Genomic DNA, 21,114 nt, shown 5'->3' with positions numbered 1-21,114 from the left:
CAAATGGGAGCCAGAGGACAATTTAGTAATCCTGACCTGTCTTTATTGAAAATGTTGATTTTTAGTTCATCATGGATTCTTGCATTTTTCCTACTTTAAAAAATATTGCATTAAAATGTTATTGATCCTGATTACTGGAATTTTGGACACCCTTTGAACCTTAGATATGCAGATGACACCACCCTTATGGCAGAAAGTGAAGAGGAACTAAAAAGCCTTTTGATGAGAGTGAAAGAGGAGAGTGAAAAAGTTGGCTTAAAGCTCAACATTCAGAAAACTAAGATCATGACATCTGGTCCCATCACTTCATGGGAAATAGATGGGGAAACAGTGGAAACAGTGTCAGACTTTATTTTTTGGGGCTCCAAAATCACTGCAGATGGTGACTGCAGCCATGAAATTAAAAGACGCTTACTCCTTGGAAGGAAGGTTATGACCAACCTAGATAGCATATTCAAAAGCAGAGACATTACTTTGCCAACAAAGGTCCATCTAGTCAAGGCTATGGTTTTTCCAGTGGTCATGTATGGATGTGAGAGTTGGACTGTGAAGAAAGCTGAGCGCCGAAGAATTGATGCTTTTGAACTGTGGTGTTGGAGAAGACTCTTGAGAGTCCCTTGGATTGCAAGGAGATCCAACCAGTCCATTCTGAAGGAGATCAGCCCTGGGTGTTCTTTGGAAGGAATGATGCTAAAGCTGAAACTCCAATACTTTGGCCACCTCATGTGAAGAGTTGACTCATTGGAAAAGACTCTGATGCTGGGAGGGAATGGGGGCAGGAGGAAAGGGGGACGACAGAGGATGAGATGACTGGATGGAATCACCAACTCCATGGACGTGAGTTTGAGTGAACTCCGGGAGATGGTGATGGACAGTGAGGCCTGGCGTGCTGCGATTCATGGGGTCGCAAAGACTCGGACACGACTGAGTGACTGAACTGAACTGAACTGAATGTGTATCCCAGGCCAGGATCTTACTCCCTCACCCGGCTCCTGGCCCTGCTGCAAATAGCCCTGAATCTAGAAACTTCCCACGTGTAACTTCATACTTACTCAGCATGGGCAAAAAGATGACCATATTCAAAATGTGAATGCTGGACAAGCAAGTTGAAAAAAAGGATTCTCTTCCCTAAGAGGAAGGGCCGTTTATGATATTGCACTTCACTCTATATTGGCTGTGTTTCTTGGCCAAGTTACTTAGCCTCTCTGTGCCTTTGTGTCCTTCTCAGCAGAATAAGAATAATAATAGCATCTATTACTAAGGCTATGGTGGGGATTTAATGGGTTAACACCTGTGAAGTTCTCATAACATGTCTGGCATATACGTACTTGTTGTTTTGTTTTCATTGGTTTCAGTTTCTCTTTTCCTGTCTGCAAATCTGGAATAATACTTAGATTGTGTTATATAATGTTTGTTTAAATAGGCCTTATAATAGGACTGTTATACTATACAAATCTGAATTAGTCTAAGAAGTAAGCTTCTAGTGCCAAAGGTGGATGAAGCTCAACCTTTACTGGCCCCTCCTGCCTTTCTGACACCCAGTGGTAGAGAAGAGGAAGATCCCCAGCCCCAGAGGGGAGAGGCACCAAGTGTTAGTGGAAGGAGAGTCTGGAGACCCTTCCTTCTGTGGGCCTCAGCTCTTGGTAAGGGGCAAAGCAGAATATAAGGTCTTACCCACTGCAAGAAAGTTTATTAATAATGACCAAAGAAAGAACAGGTCAGAAAGGATCGGACACAACTGAGCGACTGAGCTGCACGCAAAGAAAGAACAGAGAGAACACCTCAAGAGAGGTGGGCTAGGCCAAGGGAGGCAAATGGCCCTGGAGGACTGGTGTGCCTAGTTGTTAAGGCAGGGTCGTTTGCATAATCCAGAGGGGTCATTGATTGACAGCCTTGACTCACAGCTGCAGGTTATGTAACAAGATCCTCTAGTATGCCTGGCCTTGCCATAGTTCTGTCTGTTATAATTAGATGTATATATTCATGGAATACTTATGAGCAGTTAATGAGTCCAATAGCCACCAAAGGTTACTTTTGTACTGGATTAGTGGAAGGTGTGCGCATGTGCTAGAGTAGGGAAAGTCCTCTAGTCCACTGGTAGAGGGTTTTCTCAGCCCCCTCACTATTTTTGGAGTACTGGTGGGGGCGTGTGAGGGGCTGGGCTGGTACACTGCTTGGTGGGATTGGGTGGCTATTGGGCTGTTAGCTGAAGGGGTGACCTCCCATTGCTCTCAGCCAGCTTCCTGGCTGTCACTTAGGTTTATCATTTTTCCCTGCTCTGGGCAGGATTCTGAGCACATTGACAGTGGGGGAGGGTTCCGGGGTCCAGCCCCGGCTGATCCAGGGTATTCGAAGCGGGGACGGCGTCGGCGACCTATTTAATTATTTATTCATCAAAGATATAAAGAGTAATAGAATAAGGATAGCTCAGTGAGGAAATTCAGTGGAGAAAAGCAGCTGAAATAAGGATAGCTCAGTAGGAAAATTCAGTGGAGAAAAGAAGCTGAGTGGCTTGGTTTACGCGGAAAATCAATATAACCCGTGACACCAGGTTAGCTCTGACCACGGAGGCCGCAGGCGCCCTCTCGAACAGCGGAAGGTGCCCCACCTTAGACACCTTCTCGAGTGGGTCTTAGAAGCCCAGGCAAATAAATGGTCGCAGAGGACATCCGCGCTCCAGATGGACACTCAGCTGGAAGTTAAAGGCAAGAATGACATGGGGAGACCAAATTTCAGTGAACAAGGCCCGCACTTTATTTTCCAAAGTAGTTTTTATACCTTAAGTTATGCATAGAGGATAATGGGGGAAGGGGTAGAGTCATGCAGCAAGCCAGGCTTTTTTCCTGTAAACTTATCATATGCAAAAGGTCAGGTGATAGACATCATCTTCTGGCCAAGAGGCCTGTTAACATTTTAAGAAACTTATCTTTCTCTAAAGGTGATTATTCCAAAGTCAGGCGCCAGCCTTCCAAAAAGCATTGGACAAAGCTGCATTTTACATTTCTATACACCCATTATATCAATCAATACACTGCCAAGGACACAGTAGGTAAGGAGTATGGAGACTTAGCAGCAAACATTGGCCCAACAAGTGAAAAACCCTTCACCAATACAATTTCTAATCAATCTTTTAACTACTCAAAGGAATCTGTGTTTAGGCAGTTTAGAACATCTCCTGCCTCTCACAGTTGGGAGGCTCTGAACAATCACATGTGGCCGGAAAAACCCATTCAGGCAGGCTAGAGGATTTCCAAAGGAGTTTGTAGGTTGAAACACTGTCACATCCAAGAATTATTAACTGGAGCTGTAAGCTAACTCTTTTTCCAGAGAGAGGTAGTGGGAGACAGCCCCCCGTAAAGTCAGAGGTGTAGGTGAAAGCACAAAGCAGAAAGTAGGCAGACTCTGGTTTGGGGGGTAGATGCTCGAGAATTTCCAGGGGGACTCCTGAGGCTCGATCCCGCCTTTGCGTATGCCGAGCCTCCTTCCTCATGACCTTTGTCATGGGTGGAGCTCCTCACGCTGGCTCCCGGCAGTGATAGAATTCCAGTTGAGCTATTCCAGATCCTGAAAGATGATGCTGTGGAAAGTGCTGCACTCAATATGCAATATGCACTCAATATGCAATATGCCGGCTCCCGACAGGAGGGGAAGAGGCGGGGTCTCCAAGAAGTGGGGTCCCTCTTTGGGCAGCAGAATCACCCACTCCTCCCAGCGGGTCTTTGCAGGTATAGGAGCCATGGTGGCTCCTTGTGTTGGGTTCAGCTCTCCCAGAAAGGGATCCTTGTTCTTCTGGGAAGGACTGGGGCAGTCAGCCAGGCAGGAAGGCATGCAACCCTCACATCTCCTCTTCTCCCTCCACCTCTCTGCCTGCTCCTTGCTGATCCGTTCCCTGGCTAATTCGCAGTGATTCTCAAACCTTCGTGCACGGAACCTGATAAAAAGGCAGCTTCCCAGGTCCCACCCAGACCCACTGAATCAAAACTTCTGGGGATGGGACCCGAACTAGGGTGGTCTTCCTGGGACTGGCAGGTTTCCAGGACATGGACCTTTCAGTGCTAAAACTGAGAATATTCTGGGGAAACTGGGACAAGTTGGTCACCTGATGATCCACGGGTCCCCATCTCCCTTAGGCTCCTGGGTGACTCTCCTGGGCATCCAGCTTGATGGTCCCCAAAACACACAGATCAGCGATGTTTTAAAGGTTGAAGTTCCTTTAGGCTCTATGCTTCACTGTCTTTTCCTTCCCTAGACTTGCACTGGTAATCCCATAATCACTAATGGTTATCTACATTAAAGTTAATGAAGGGTTAGTCACTCAGTCATGTCTCTTCGACCCCATGGATGGTAGCCTGCCAGGCTCCTCAGTCCATGGAATTCTCCAGGCAAGAATACTGGAGTGGGTTGCCATTCCCTTCTCCAGAGGATCTTCCCGACCCAGGGATTGAACCCAGGTCTCTTGCATTGCAGGCATATTCTTTACCGTCTGAATAAAATTAAAAATTCAGTTCCTCAGTTGCACAGTTGCACTAGCCACATTTTAAGTACTTGCTAGATACATGTGGTCAGTGGTTGCTCTATTTGACAGTGTGATATAGAACTATTCCATCATCATAAAAAGTTCTACAAGCACACCTCAATTTATATTGTGTTTTTTTTACAAATTGAAGGTTTGTGACCACGCTGCATCAAGCAAGTCTATTGGTGCTGTTTTTCCAACAGCATTTGCTGACTTTGTGTCTCTGTGTCACATTTTGGTAATTCTTGCATATTTTAAACTTTTTCACTGTTATTTTGTTACGATGATCTGTGAAAGGTGATCTTTGATGTTAGTATTGCAAAAAGATTGACTTGTAGGAGGCTCAGATAACAGTTCCCATTTTTAGCAACTAAATATTTTTAAATTAAAATGTATCCATTGTTTTTTAAAGATGTAATACTATTGCATACTTAATAGACCACAATATATATAAACATAAATTTTATATGCACTGGAAAACAAAAAAAATTCACATGACTCACTTTATTGTAATATTCACTTGATTGCAATGGTCTGGGACTGAACTCAGAAAGTGTTAGTCTCTCAGTCGTGTCTGACTCTTTGCAACCCCATGGACTGTACCCCACCAGGCTCCTCTGTCCATGGGATTCTCCAGGCAAGAATACTGGAGTGGATTGCTAGTCCCTTCTCCAGGGCTACCTCAGTGCTAAATGTAGCCCGCTAGACCATTCTTTGGATAGATTTTTGCCATGTCAAGGTGATGTCCTTCATAGGATGAAAATTCATGTTCATTTTCTAGTCTTTGACACTTTCTTATGTGCTTAACAAGCTAAAAATTTTACATTCTTTCGGCATTCATAATATACAACTACTGTTCCTTGGGAATTAAGTAAATCTCTTAAAATTTAGTAAATTCCTTGTTGAAAACTTGAAAAAAGACAAGATGTTTTGTTATTTTTTGTTGTTTTTTTCCCCTTCTATTCATAGAAAGCCAAATCTTATATTCTGAGGGCTCCAATGTGTGGTCTTGAATGTGCCTGAGGCAAAGGCAGAAACAGTTTCTAAAATAATTTAGTTCTGGGAGAAGACTCATGGGGTGCTAGCTAACAAATATTTAGTTCCGGGATGAATTAGTTAAATGGGTGATGGAAGGATTTTTCCCTCACATGCTTTAAAGAGATTAATTTCCTTGGTTTTATTTCCTTGTTCTGCACTTTCCCCGCAGATAAAGGATTCTAAGGTATTTGTTTACAGTGGCTTCAATGATGACAGCCAAAGTAATCATTAAGCTAACATGACCAGCCCAGAAGAACAAGGCACTTGTGAGCAAATAAGATCTACGTCTCCGCTGATACGTGGATGTGTTTGAGCGTGTGGCCTCATGCCTGGGCAACCGCTCTCAGACATGTGGTGGTCTTCGTTCTTTGTGTGGGAGTTGACTTCCCAAGATCAGGTTCCTGAAAGAAATCGAAGCTTCTAGAACCGCAATTATGAGGGTTTGGCTCAAATGAGATGCCTGGGAATGAGCAATGTCTTCTTTTTGAATTCCTTTTTCTTCCCTTTCAGGAATTCTTAGAATTATGGCTGGTATTTCGAATGCATGTGGAGGGAAAGAGGAGAGTATGTAATTATATTATTTGTATAATGTCCATTGTTTCCCTAAATATTGTCATTTGCATTCCACCTTCATACTTGTTACCCCCATTTTGTACTATGAACGTTATTATTTATCTTTTTTTAACTTAATAGATTTATTTTAAAAGGAAACATGTCATTATTGTAAATGGAAAATTTGTATCACTTGCTTATATATATATAGGTGACTTATAGTCATATTTATTTTATAAACATTATTATATTTATTTACCTTTATATGTATTTATAGACATATATGAAAAAAGTGAAAAGTGTTAGTTGCTCAGTCATGTCCAAGTCTTTGCAGCTGCATGGACTGTAGCCTGCCAGGCTCCTCTGTCCATGGAATTCTCCAGACAAGAGTACTAGAGGGGGAAGTCATTCCCTTCTCCAGAGAATCTTTCTGACCCAGGGATCAAACTCAGGTATCCTGCATTACAAACAGATTCTTTACTGTCTGAGCCACCAGGGAAGCCCATAGACATACATACATAGAAGGAAAACCAAACCATGTTATTAAATTCTAGATTGTGAAAGAAGCATCTCAAAAGCTACATTTTGTATGATTTCATTTATATGACATTTTGAAAGATGCAAAACTATTGGGATGGAGAACAGACCCTTCTTGGGCTAAGGATGGGAGGAGGGGTGATTTCAGGGAAGGGCAGAGGGGAGTTTAAGGTGATGAAACTGTCTGTATCCTGACTGTGTGGTTGTGCATGGGCTCACAGAACTATATATCCCAAATATTTTGTTGCTTGTTAATTTAAAAGTGAAATTGTTAGAGTCTAGTCATAAGTTGTAGCCTCATGAAGGTTCTAAACTTGAGTTTTGCTCTCTCCTCTTTGAAAAAGAGACAGTGGCCCATTCAGAGAGTTGTTGAAGAATCATTAGCACTAATGGAGATGATGTAGTTATTAACTTGAATCATTGAGCAAGAAATAAAAAGGAAGGAGCTATCGCTGGGAGATGATAAATAATAAAATCTTGTTATTTTCCATGAGAAAATTTCTCCTTTCAAGAATCCCTGTGATGATCTGAAACCCTCAGTTTATAAATGGGTTGTGTTTGTGGCCACAGGGGACCCAGGCCTGAGAAGGTCTGAGTGAACCTTTCCCCACTCCCCACTGTCCCAGGATGGTCCAGCAGATCCCAGTTAGATTGGTTTGCCCTCCCACTGGCTGCCAACAAGATAGGCTCCAGGCGATGAATGAGAACTTTGTGAGACAACATTCCTTCATTCCTTCAACAAATATTGAGTGTCTCCTTTGTCTCCTGTGTGCCAGGTGTGGTGCTAGATCCTGGGGAGACACTGAACAAAATAGAACAACTCCTACCCTCACAGAGCTCTCAGTCAATGGAAGACACATTTTGAACAATAAGTGCACACTATTAATGTATAATTACAAATTGGTAAGTCCTGTGGAAAAGGGGGCAGGATGCTATTAGAGAAACACAAGGAGAATTGTTTGGATGAGGAGGAATAAGGGAGGCCTCTCTGTGAAGGCAGATTTGAAGCTGGCTCCTTAAGGATGAGGAGTTAACCAGACCAGGAGTGGAGGGAAAAGCATTCTAGGTGGAGGGAGCAGCGTGTACGAAGGTCATGACCCAGGAAAACAGGCCAGCGTGTTTATAAAAGTTTGGCAAACTACCCTCCATAAATGCAACCCCTGTAACTGAGAATGATTTTAAATTATTTAAAAAAAGAAGATTGAGCACTGAAGAATTGATGCTTTTGAACTGTGGTGCTAGAGAAGACTCTTGAGAGTCTCTTGGACAACAAGGAGATCAAACCAGTCAGTCCTAAAGGAAATCACCCTGAGTGTTCATTGGAAGGACTGATGCTGAAGCTGAAGCTCCAGTACTTTGGCCACCTGATGCAAAGAGCTGACTCACTGGAAAAGACCCAGAAGCTGGGCGAGACTTAGGGCAAGAGGAAAAGGGGGGCGACAGAGGATGAGATGGTTGGATGACATCGCTGACTAATGGACTTGAGTTTAAGCAAACTCAGGGAGATAGTGAAGGACAGGGAAGCCTGGTGTGCTGTAGTTCATGGGGTCACAAAGAGTCGGATGCGACTTAGTGAGAACAGAACAAAATGAGAGCATGAAGGGTCCTCCCGCCAAAACGAGTGAAGACTGAGCGAGCGTATGCCCCTGCTGCCTGGTTCCCAGCAGGCAGGTGGTATTATGTCTCAGAAGTATTGATACATCCCTTCACTTCCTAATCATACAAAATGTCCACTTCTTCCTCTTTAATGAAAAGATCTCACCTCTGTTTCCCTTTCTTTTCCTTTTTTGCTGCAAATTTTTCTTTATATCATGAACTTAGAGAGCTGGAAAAGCCCTTTTTTAGATCTCCTGTGTTAATGTCAGTTTAACTCAGCCATTCTCAAACTCAGAGGTGAGGTGGGGAGGAGGAACGGCTGATTTATTTCCCAGTGGACTTTGACAATGCTTGACAAGGTACCACAGACTGGGTGGCTTACCAGAAATGTATTGTCTCATGGTTTGCGGGCTGGAAGTCTGAAATCAAGGTGTTCAGAGGGTAATGGTCCCTCCTATACTTATAGTGGAAGGATCCTTGCTTGCCTCTTCCAACTTCTAGTAATCCTTGGCCTGAGGCAGAAGAACACCAATCTTCATGGCATCCTCCAAGTGTCTCTTCACACACTCCTCCCTGTGTGCATGGCTGTGTCCAAAGTTCCCCTGCTAACAAGGACAACAGTCATACTGGACCTTAATGACCTCATTCTAACTTGATTACCTGTTAGATCCTATGTCCTAATAAGGTCACAAACTGGGATAGCAAAGGTTAAGTACTTTAGTATATCTTTTACTAGGGACATAATACAACCCCTAACAGTGGTCAACATATAAACAATATGAAGTGGAAAATCACCAACCAAATTCAGAATCGTGCTGGCTTTTGGACAGAGAAAGGGGGAGGGGGATAGTGGTGGAAAACTGGGTTGAGGGGAAGCTTGAGAGCTTCCATTTTACCAGTCATGCTTTATTTCCTTGAGAAAATAAGCACAAATCTGGAATTAACATGAAAAAGATTAGTATCTGGTAGTATTTATTCTTTCGCTGTCTGTACTTGATTGTTGTCCATTTTTTAAAAGTCATAAGAGGAAAGAAAATAAGAAGGCATTGAACTAGCGTGTCCCTCCTTCACAGGCACCGGTAAGGGGTGTGGTGTGACATCATCTCTTATAGAAGTCAAAGTCCTGTGTCATCTGATTTTCAGGATGTATGGCCTGCAGTCAGCAGCTGGGAATTTTCAGACTTCAGACTCACGTTAAGGACTATAACCTTCTGGAAATCGTCCCGGATCTGCTTCTATCAACAGCCAGTGGGAGAGAAAACACACATCCATCCGACCCTGTAGTTCCAACAGCATCTGCACGCCAAGTCGCTGTGGGTGAAGTTTGCACTCATTTGGGACAAAGTGAGAAAAACGAGGACAGAGATGTAAGTTTTTAAGAAGGTTAATCTATTCGATGAAATGGACTGTTCTTTCTTTTTAGATTGGGATTTTTTTTCCTTTTAAAAACTGTCTATAAAATGGTTTATGAAATAACAGTGATCGTAGGTCATGGTAGCTGTTGTTGCTTTTAATGTCTTTAGTTAGCAAAATAAAATGTAGCACCCCACCCCTGCCCCAAAAAATAAAAACCTGAAAAATTCGGTTGATCTAAATCAAAATGATGGTGGCTCTTTGGAACTAATTAAAAATTTCTACAGACTCACTTTTTAATAACTTTGACTGTGGATCTTAAATTTGTATGTACTATATACCATTTATAAGCAAGTCGGTTTCATTTAGGTTGAAAGGTTGTCTTGTGTTTAAACAACAAAATTCACCCCATTAGAAGACAGAACATGCAGCTGAAATGAGAATATGTGGCCTCATTTTGCCCCTAATGGGGTGATGTCCTGCATTTGGTGGTGGTCAAGTTAACTTTTACAAGGCTCTGTCCTCTCTTCCCTTGTCTTTCAGGTAATAACTGGCCTTATTAGCAAAATTAACCTTTGTGCAGTTTACGACTGCCTCGTGATTCTAGCGTGGGGTTGGGCAGGAGACGGGAAAAGGAGATTAGAGAGAAGAGCTGTACAAAGCCGGCTGTCTTCTGCTGGAACATGGCGATCTCGAGCATTCTTTTTTAGCCCCACGATATTCCATTATGCAGGTGTGCTGTCACCGATTTGATCCATCCCTTGTTGATGGGTTTTTGGATTGTTTCCATTTTTTCTCATTACACATAAAGCTTGGCCTTAATGACTCCATGTCACTGTTTTGTGAGGTCATTTTGGTGGCTGCAGAACAAAGATCGTGGGTGACTTGCTGTGGCTTATGCTGGTTTAAGTCTGGGAAATATAAGAGGCAGTAGAGATCCAGATACATAGCCTGCCTGTGACCTTATCAAGATTCTAGGATGTAGTTTATCCTTTGAACATTATTGGACTAGCTAAATGCAAGGTTGTTATGATCATCCATTCAAACCAGGAGACTTGCAAGATCAAATAGGGAGCCTGCAATTAACAGATTCAAAAGACATATAATTGTGTGGGAATGTGACTGAAAACCAATGAAACAGTGAAGTAGGAAAACCTAAATAGATGTCAAAAGGAGGACTCAGAATTGATGAATCAATGGCCCTTATTGGGAAGATACTAGAGCAACAAAACTTAGAGGCAAAAAAATATATAATATACTCTATAAAATCTAAAACCCATATTTTATAATAACTATAAATGCAGTATGACAATTAAAATTGTACACCTGTAACTCACATAACTATAACTACATCAACTATATTTCAATAAAAAGAAAAATGTATATGTATTTGAGCTTCTTCCAAGGCACAAAGAGAAATTTTTCCTTGGAAAAGACAGGATGTTTGTACCCCTAAGAGTTAGTAGGAAACTATGAGTAAATTTCTGAGAAGACCACTCCCACTTAATTTCCCTGTCAGCTCAAGACTATTTCCTTGTAGTTATTTCCTCCTCTCTCTTTTCTTTCAGTCATTTTCTGTGGCTTATCTCTTTGCTTCCTTAGGGATTTGAGGTTACAGCACATTGGTGCCTGGTCTGTGAAAAAGACAAGTGAACTGACAAACTCCTGTCAAATGACGTCAGTAGAACAGAGAATTGTACCAGCAGATTGAAACTCATTATTGGCTGATCACATATAGTGTCTATCTATCCATATTTGTGTTATATGAATATATTATGAACTTATATATTCATAAATACATTCATGAATACATATATTAAATGTATGTGTTGTATGAATAAGTATGTTCATACAATACATATGCACAAACACACAGAGATAAACAGGTAAATAAGTGAATGATTGACAGATAAGTAGACAGATGCTATATGTGATCAGCCAACAGTTCATTCATTCATTAATATATTCACAAATATATATATTCATATAATACACAAAGATATATTTGTCAAAGATTCTAAATGATCTTGTATTGTCAGGCTAGGCTAGACTCTGCTGCATTAAGAAACAAACTCAAAATCTCAATGGCTTAACTCCTGAAAGTTTATCTCTTGCACATGAAATGCTATTATGGGTTGTTGGGGGTGGGTTGTGCCCCATTTGGTCACGCGGTCTATGGGTGAAGAGTGGGTCTCCATCTGAAATGTCACTGGTTGCCATGGCAGTGGAAAGGCACTAAAAGGTTGTTTTTGACTCTTAAATTCTTTTGCTTGGAAGTAACACATGCTCACAGCCCTCTGGCCAAAACTAGCCCAATGCCACCGCCTTTATGGAAGGGGGTTGCTCATCTCACAGTGACCTGCAGGGACTCCAGAGCTCCCCCCAACTCTCCCCACCCCCAGCCCCAGCAGCTCGTCCTGGAGTTGCTGGAGGGTCTGAGTTCTTTGCTGGTGACCCTGAGCTGTATTTTGTGGTCATCTGATCCCTTTAGAAGGTCCTCCTGACACATTTTTTTTTTTCCCAGAAATTCATCCTGGGGAAAAGCATGGACTTCTTGAAAAACTGACATACTTCCTTTTTTCCCCAAGAAATGAGTATCACATAACTTGTATGATTCTCTTTCAGTCTGCACTAAAAAGAAGCTCACACCAAAATTTAGTTCTCATTTACAGTCACTATGTCAACTGAGGAATTTGCTAGAATTTCTTTTCCTTCTACTTTATTATAAAGGATTTCTATTTTTAAAAATGTCCTAGTTGAATGCCTGAATTTTTAAAAATTGATGTATAAGTTGCTTTACAACATTTTATTAGTTTCTGTATATGAATTCATACACACACACACACACACACACACACACACACACACACACACATCAGTTGAGTTCCGTCGCTCAGTCGTGTCCAACTCTTTGCAACCCCATGGACTGCAGCACACCAGGCCTCCCTGTCCATCACAAACTCCTGGAATTTATTCAAACTCATGTCCATTGAGTCAGTGATGCCACCCAACCATCTCATCCTCTGTCGTTCCCTTCTCCTCCTGCCCTCAATCTTTCCCAGAATCAGGGTCTTTTCAAATGAGCAGTTCTTCACATCAGGTGGCCAAAGTACTGAAGTTTCAGCTTCAGCATCAGTCCTTCCAATGAATAATCAGGACTTATTTCCTTTAGGATGGACAGGTTGGATCTCCTTGCAGTCCAAGGGACTCTCAAGAGTCTTCTCCAACACCACAGTTCAAAAGCATCAATTCTTCTGTGCTCAGCTTTCTTTATAGTCCAACTCTCACATCCGTACATGACCACTGGAAAAACCATAGCCTTGACTAGATGGACCTTTGCTGGCAAAGTAATGTCTCTACTTTTTAATATGTTGTCTAGGTTGGTCACACACACACACACACACACACACACACACATATATTCTGTTTCAGATTCTTTTCAACTATATGTAGCCTATACATATAATGAATAAAGTAGAGTTGCTCAGTTGTGTCTGACTCTTTGCGACCCTATGGACTGTAGTCCACCAGGCCCCCTCATCCATGGGATGTACCAGGCAAGAATACTGGAGTGGGTTGCCATTTTCTTCCCCAGAGGGTCTCCTTGGGTCCAGGGATCAAACTCGGGTCTCCCACATTGAAGGCAGACTCTTTTACCATCTGAGCCACCAGGGAATTCCATGTAGCTTATTATAAAGATATTAACATAGTTCCCTGTGCTATACAGTAAGACCTTGTCATTTATCTATTTTATACATAGTATTTTGTATCTGCCAATCCCAACTCCTAGTTTATCTTTCCCCCATATCTTTCCCCTTTGGTAACCATAAATTTCTCTATATCTGTGGGTCTGTTTCTGTTTTGCAAATAAGTTCATTTGTATATATTTTTTTTTTAGATTCCACATGTAAGTGACATCACATTTGTCTGTCTCTGTTTGACTTACTTCACTTAGTATGATAATCTCTAGGTCCATCCATGGAATGAACTTTTGTTGTCCACCAAATGGAATGCCTGACTTTTGTTGTCCACCAAGCCTTCTTTCTTGTGAAAGCTGCCAGGGTTTTCATTACACATAAATCAAAATAGTGGTAAATAATATCTTCTATTCAGTGAATGTTTCCTTGATGCCCGTTCTTTATGTGCCCCATATTGTTCACTCCTTCCCACTCTATGAGGCATTATTAGTCAGCATTGGATAGATGAGCAAATAGAATCAAAGAGATTAAGTGATTTGCCCAAGTCCACAAAGCTAGCAGATAGAAACTAAACCCGATGCCAAGGGCTTGATTCCTAACCGTTTCATTGCACAGCATCACATAGTCAAATCTCTTATGATTATGTCGTGGAACTGACAAACAGACTCAATGGGTTAGATCCGACAGACAGAGCACCTGAACAACTATGGTTGGAGGTTCGTGACATCGTACAGGAGGCAGTGATCAAGACCATCCCCAAGAAAAAGAAATGCAAGAACGCAAAATGCTTGAGCAGGCCTTACAAATAGCTGAGAAAAGAAGAGAAGCAAAAGGTAAAGGAGAAAAGGAAAGATATACCTGTCTGAATGCAGAGTTCCAAAGAATAGCAAGGAGAGATAAGAAAGCCTTCCTCAGTAATCAATGCAAAGAAATAGAAGAAAACAATAGAATAGACAGGACTAGAGATCTCTTCAAGAAAATTAGAGATACCAAGGGACGATTTCATGCAAAGATGGGCACAATAAAGGACAGGAATAGTGTTGACCTAACAGAAGCAGAAGATATTAAGAAGAGGTGGCAAGAATACACAGAAGAACTGTACAAAAAAGATCTTCATGATCCAGATAACCATGATGGTGTGATCACTTACCTAGAGCCAGACATCCTGGAATGTGAAGTCAAGTGGGCATCAAGGAAGCATCACTACGAATAAAGCTAGTGGAGGTGATGGAATTCCAGTTGAGCTATTTCAAATCCTAAAAGATGATGCTGTGAAAGTGTTGCACTCAATATGCCAGCAAATTTGGAAAACTCAGCAGTGGCCACAGGACTGGAAATGGTCAGTTTTCATTCCAGTCCCAAAGAAAGGCAATGCCAAATAATGTTCAAACTACCACACAACTGCATTCATCTCACATGCTAGCAAAGTAATACTCAAAATCCTTCAAGTGAGGCTTCAACAGTACATAAACCGAGACCTTCCAGATATTTCTAAAGCTGAATTTAGAAAAGGCAGAAGAACCAGAGATCAAATTACCAACCTCCATTGGATAATCGAAAAAGCAAGAGAGTTCCAGCAAAACATCTACTTCTGCTTTATTGACTATGTCAAAGCCTTTGACTGTGTGGATTACAACAAACTGTGGAAAATTCTTCAAGGGATGGGAATATCAGACCACCTGACTTGCCTCCTGAGAAATCTATATGCAGGTCAAGAAGCCACTGTTAGAACTGGACATGGAACAATGGACTGGTTCTAAATTGGGAAAGGAGTACATCAAGGCTGTATGTTGTCACCCTGCTTATTTAACTTATATGAAGAGTACATCATGAGAAATGCTGGGATGGATGAAGCACAAGCTGGAATCAAGATTGCTGGGAGAAATATCAATAACCTCAGATATGAAGATGACACCACCCTTATGGCAGAAAGCAAAGAAGAGCTGAAGAATTTCTTGATGAAAGTGAAAGAGGAAAGTGAAAAAGTTGGCTTAAAACTCAATTTGGAAAACTAAGATCATGGCATCCGGTCCCATCACTTCATGGCAAATAGTTGGGGAAACAATGGAAACAGTGAGAGACTTTATTTTCTTGGGCTCCAAAATCACTGCAGATGGTGACTGCAGCCATGAAATTAAAAGATGCTTGCTCCTTGGAAGAAAAGCTATGACCAACCTAGACAGCATATTAAAAAACAGACCTTACTTTGCCAACAAAGGTCCGTCTAGTCAAGGCTATGGTTTTTCCAGTGGTCATGTATGGATATGAGAGTTGGACCATAAAGAAAACTGGGCACTGAAGAATTGATGCTTTTGAACCAATGTGGTGTTGGAGAAGACTCTTGAGAGTCTCTTGGACTGCAAGGATATCCAATCAGTCCATCCTAAAGAAATCAGTCCTGAATATTCATTGGAAGGACTGATGCTGAAGCTGAAACTCAATACTTTGGCCACCTGATGCAAAGAACCAACTCATTTGAAAAGACCCTGATGCTGGGAAAGACTGAAGACAGGAGGAGAAGGGGAAGACAGAGGGTGAGTTATTTGGATGGCATCACCGACCCGATGGGCATGAATTTGAGCAGGCTCTGGGCATTGCTGATGGTCAGGGGGGCGGGGCTTGTTGCAGTTCATGGGGTCACAAAGAGTTGGACACGACTGAGCGACTGAACTGAACTGACAACAGAGGATTCAATTCAGATAACGTGTCCTGTCCTCGCCTAGTTTTTGCTTTCATCCACTCAGATGTTCTGTGATGCATATGTGAGAAAACTGGTAATGTTTGTGAGCTGGAGCCATTCGTTTATCTTCAGCTAGTATAATTAGAAGGAAATAGAAGGGGAAATAGAAAGTTTCACATTATGGTTTCTGGTTCAGAGCATTCTCATTTTCTCTTTCTTTTTAAGAGTAAGAGGCTGTATATTTATAGAGAGGTACACAGTTCTTACTATAGTCCATGAGGTTGCAAAGAGTTGGACACAACTGAGCAGCCGAGCACGCACGCACCCACACGGTTCTTACGTGTCCTTGATGCGCACACACATGCCACCATGCAGCCACCACCCAGATCAAGAGGAGGACATTTCTAGAATCCCAGAGGCGTGCTCACTCATCTTGTTTCCCATGTCCTCCCTTCCCCAAGGTAATCGCTATTCTGACTTCTAGCTCCATTATTTAGTTTGCCTGTTCTTGAACTTTGTATAAATGTTACACAGTCTGTAGTCTTTTGTATCTGAATTTCAATCATCATTGCCTCCGTGAGATGAATCCATGTGATTGCATGTCACAGAAGTCCCGTCTTTGTTACTGCTGTATAGCATTTCACTGTATGAATATGCCACAATTCATTTACTTATTCTACTGTTAGCTTGTTTGCAGTTTCTGACTCTTCTGTAAGAAAAGCATCTATGAGCACTCTCATTGCCTTTTGGTGGACATACTTCTTTCTCTTAGGCTGGTATCATACCAGGTTTTATTTTCTTAGATTTAGTAGGTACATTTAGTTTGTTAGATGTAATAGTAATAGCTAAGGTTTTAGTAGGCCACAGAAATCCTAAATCTTAAATATATATTAATTTCTAGTCTTACAATATAAGTAAATCAATGAGTTCATTTTCCATGTTATGAAAAATAAGTTGCCATAAAGCCCAGCATTTAGCCTTTCTAGCACTCAATTTGTGTGAATGTTTCTGTTAGTAAAACTCAGCATATTCGTTGAAATTCTCTTTCATTTGTGTACGACAAAAACCCAACTCAAACAATTGTAAGTCAAAAGGAGAATGTAATGACTCAAGCATCCAGTGGCTGGCTGCCTTCAGGAATGGCTGGATTCAGGTGCTTAAACGATGTCATAACATTTGATCCTTCTTTCTGTTTATTTCTTGGTTCTGTTCTCTTTGCTGTTGGCACTACTCTCAGGCAGGCCTTCTTCCCTGGTGACCTCTGGCAGCTTCAGGCTTATAACTTTGTAAGTCCCAAGTCCAACCAAAAGAGAGAGCTTCTCTTTTTCAACATTTCTGATAAAACTCCCAGAATTGAGTCTTACTGGCTCTGACTCAATCACTGTGGCCAAGAAGCAAATAATTCTGATTGGGTCACACATTTACACCTGGCTGACATGAATTGAGAGGGAAAATGTTACTACAAAAGAGAGAGGTGGATGCTGGACAGGGACATAGTCTCTATTTTGGACAGTTGTGTACCTAACTAGGAAGGGAAAAAAAACACATACTGCAAGGTAACCATCAATTATTGCAGGGAAGAAAGGGAAAAAAATCTGACATTTTCTTCCTTTTGTTTTTCAGATAAAGAAAGAGATTGCTGAATAACTGCAGATGCATTTTAATGCTCCAGAGTAAGCATGTCTGCCTACAGGAATAGCGCTTATGAGGAAGACCCAGATTACCCTGACTATTCTGGGTCTCGAAACCATACTCAGAGGTATTTGAAAACTCCAGGTCCTCTGAACAACTCAGATGAACCCAGCACCAGGAGCAACCCATACCCAGCAGAGTCCAGAACAAGTCCAGACTATCTTGGGTCTCTAGCAGAACCAGATTATCCTGGATCTCAGAGTAATCCAGACTACCCTGGCACCAGGAGCCATCCATACTCTGCAGAGACAGACTATCCCAAACCCATGGCAGAGCCAGAGTATATTGGATCTCAGGGGAATCCATACCAACCAGGCTCATCTAGAAAGCCAGACTATTCTCAGTCTCAACGAAATCCTGATTTTCCTGGTTCCGAAGGCAGCGGAAACTATACAGGCTCCAGAATAAATCCAGATTATCTCGACTCCTTGGGAGAACCAGACTACCCTGGAGCTCAGGAAAACTTGAACTCTTTTGGCCCCAGGGCCAGTTCAAACCATCCAGGCTCCAGAAGGAATCCGGAGCATGCTAGCCCCAGAGTCAAGGCATACATAGACTCTCTGGGAGAGCCTGATTATCCAGGTGCTGAGAGTCAATCTAACCATCCACACGTTTTTGGAGAACCAGACTATCTGGATGCTGAAGACTATCAGAACTCTCCAAACTTTTGGGGAGAGCCTGATTACCCAGGTGCTGAGAATGGTCATGATTATGGCTCTTCAGGGGACCCGGAAATGGCCAGGCAGTAAGTGCTGGACTCTCCTTCCAGTGGGGATGGGAGATGAAGGTTAGATCCTTAAGTCAATTAATGTTTAATTTAATTGGGATAAGGACACATATGATGATGATTTCCATGACCTGGATTTATGGTGAAACTTTCACGCCTACCTGTATACATCACCTGGGCCTTGGATTCTCAGCCTGAGGCTTCATGCTCTTAACTGATAATCTTTCATCACTTCTTGCTTGAATAACATCCTTCCCAGTCTCTTATCTCTTCCTGCCTTGTCCCTGCAAGACATTTAGATCGCACTGTTTTGACCCTGCTACTTCGCCAATGAGATTAGGGTTAAGGTGATAATTATGAACCCAAACCTTTTAACCAGAACTATATCAACAGGAATGCACTTTAATCAAGAAAGTCTTTTGAAAAATCTACCATGGAATCCATTTAACTCAATTATTTTTATACAAGGTGATTGAGCCACTTCTGACTTTTTCTACTTTCATCTTTATTTTGCTGAAATTATTGCCAGAATTGACCACTTTCCACGTGTAGAGCAGACTTGGATCATTGATCTTCTCCATTGCTGTTGCTTTCATCAAGTTGTATTGATTATAGTTTTTGCCATTGTTAGGATTCCTCTAAGGAGGTTTCTTTAAGTCTAATTTTTCCTGATTCAGATTCTGTAGATCTAAATTTTGTCAAAAAGATTTTAATCTTCCAACAGTTTTAGTCATTGACAAATTTTATTAGGTACAGTTTGGGTCATTAACAGTGTTGACTTCGGGTGACAGTTCCACCAAATCTAATTTTTCCTGTGTTAAGTTTCTCAACGTTCATGTTGCCAACAACATGTGATTATTTATTTTTCAGGCTATTTTTAACCTGTAACAAATTTACTATGTGAAATTCTAACCAATGTGAATTTTATTTTGTATATACTATTTCTACTAGTAATATTTATGAATTCAACATAAATCCTTCAGGATAGGCTTCAACAGTATGTGAACTGAGAGCTTCCAGATGTACAAGCTGGATTTAGAAAAGGCAGAAGAACCAGAGATCAAATTGCCAACATCCGTTGAATCATAGAAAAAGCAAGAGAATTCCAGAAAAACATTTACTTGTGCTTCATTGACTATGCTAAAGCCATTGACTGTGTGGCTCACAGTACAGTGTGGAAAATTCTTAAAGAGATGGGAATACCAGACTACCTTCTCCTGAGAAACCTGTATGCAGGTCAAGAAGCAACAGTTAGAACCATACATGGAACAAGGGACTAGTTTCAAATCAGGAAAGGAGTACGTCAAGGCTGTATGTTGTCACCCTGATTATTTAACTTATATGCAGAGTACATCATGTGAAATGCTGGGCTGGATGAAGCACAAGCTGGAATCAAGATTGCCAGGAGAAATATCAACGACCTCAGCTATGCAGATGACACCACCTTTATGGCAGAAAGCGAAGAGGAACTAATGAGCACCTTGATGAAGAGGCCCAAAAACCAAAACATTAAAAAAAAAAAAAAGAAGCAATATTGTAACAAATTCAATAATTACTTCAAAAATATATTCAACATTCAAAAAACTAAGATCATTGCATCTGGTCCCATCACTTCCTGGCAAATAGAAGGGGAAAAAGCGAAAATAGTGACAGATTTTATTTTCTTGGGCTCCAAAATCACTGCAGATTGTGGCTGCAGCTACGAAATTAAAAGACACTTGCTCCTTGGAAGGAAAGCTATGACAAACCTAGACAGAATATTAAAAAGCAAAGACATTTCTTTGCTGACAAAGGTCCGTCTAGTCAAAGCTATGGTTTTTCCAGTCATGTATGGATGTGAGAGTTGGACCATAAAGAAGGATGAGCGCCAAAGAATTGATGCTTTTGAATTGTGGTGTTGGAGAAGACTCATGAGAGTCCCTTGGACTGCAGGGAGATCTAACCAGTCAATCCTAAAGAAAATCAACCCTAAATATTCATTGGAAGAACTGATGCTGAAGCTGAAACTCCAATACTTTGGCCACCTGATGTGAAGAGCTGACTCATTGGAAAAGACCCTTATGCTGGGATAGATTGAGGACAGGAGGAGAAGGGGTGACAGAGGATGAGATGGTTGGATGGCATCACTGTCTCAGTGGACATGAATCTGAGCAAGCTCTGGGAGATAATAAAGGATAGGAAAGCCTGGAATGCTGCAGTCCATAGGGTTGCAAACAGTTAGACATGACTTAGTGACTGACAACAAGAAACAAAAATATGGGATTTGGGTGTGTAGTGGGATCAAATGTCTTCAGAACCTAAATAGGAGGATTAAAAGGACTAGGTCAAAATGTCCTCCTTGGTCTTATCCCCCACTGCCTCATTCATCATTGAAAATATACCTTTGACCTGTCACTCCCTTGTTTATTACCCTCCATGGTTCTCCATAATCTTTGGGAGAAAGACTCCGCCACTTCACTTATGATAATTTAAGAATGAGGATGTGCTGAGCTAATGTAAGATGCCAGCCAGAGCCCAGGCTGACTGGCCTCCTCCCGCTTCTGCTATCCCCTCCCTGTTATTGTTGTTTAGTTGCTAAGTCGTGTCTGACTCTTTTGCGACCCCATGGACTCTAGCCTGCCAGGCTCCTCTGTCCATAGGATTTCCCAGGCAAGAATACTGGAATGGGCTGCTATTTCTTGTCCAGGGAATCTCCCCAACCCAGGGATCGAATCCACATCTCCTG

General features: G+C 41.7%; 1 protein-coding gene across 4 annotated transcripts in view; it reads left to right on the top strand.

Moving 5' to 3' along the window:
• The window catches only part of TMC5 (transmembrane channel like 5), an 80,856-nt gene that overhangs the window by 6,953 nt on the left and 52,789 nt on the right, over positions 1 to 21,114 (top strand). For 3 of the 4 annotated variants that reach the window (XM_006073932.4, XM_025274721.3, XM_025274722.3), the window contains exons 2-3: positions 9,383 to 9,606; positions 17,594 to 18,407. In XM_006073932.4, the coding sequence (XP_006073994.4) occupies positions 17,650 to 18,407 (758 nt within the window). In that variant the 5' untranslated portion in view covers positions 9,383 to 9,606; positions 17,594 to 17,649. Of the gene's footprint in view, positions 1 to 7,419; positions 7,547 to 9,382; positions 9,607 to 17,593; positions 18,408 to 21,114 lie in introns of all 4 variants that reach the window. The other variant, XM_006073931.4, reaches the window with a different exon arrangement.

The sequence above is a fragment of the Bubalus bubalis genome, chromosome 24, assembly GCF_019923935.1.
Source record: "Bubalus bubalis isolate 160015118507 breed Murrah chromosome 24, NDDB_SH_1, whole genome shotgun sequence".
NCBI classification, from domain to species: domain Eukaryota; kingdom Metazoa; phylum Chordata; class Mammalia; order Artiodactyla; family Bovidae; genus Bubalus; species Bubalus bubalis.
Note: the sequence above shows the minus strand (reverse complement) of the source record. Positions and strands in the feature narration are given on the sequence as shown.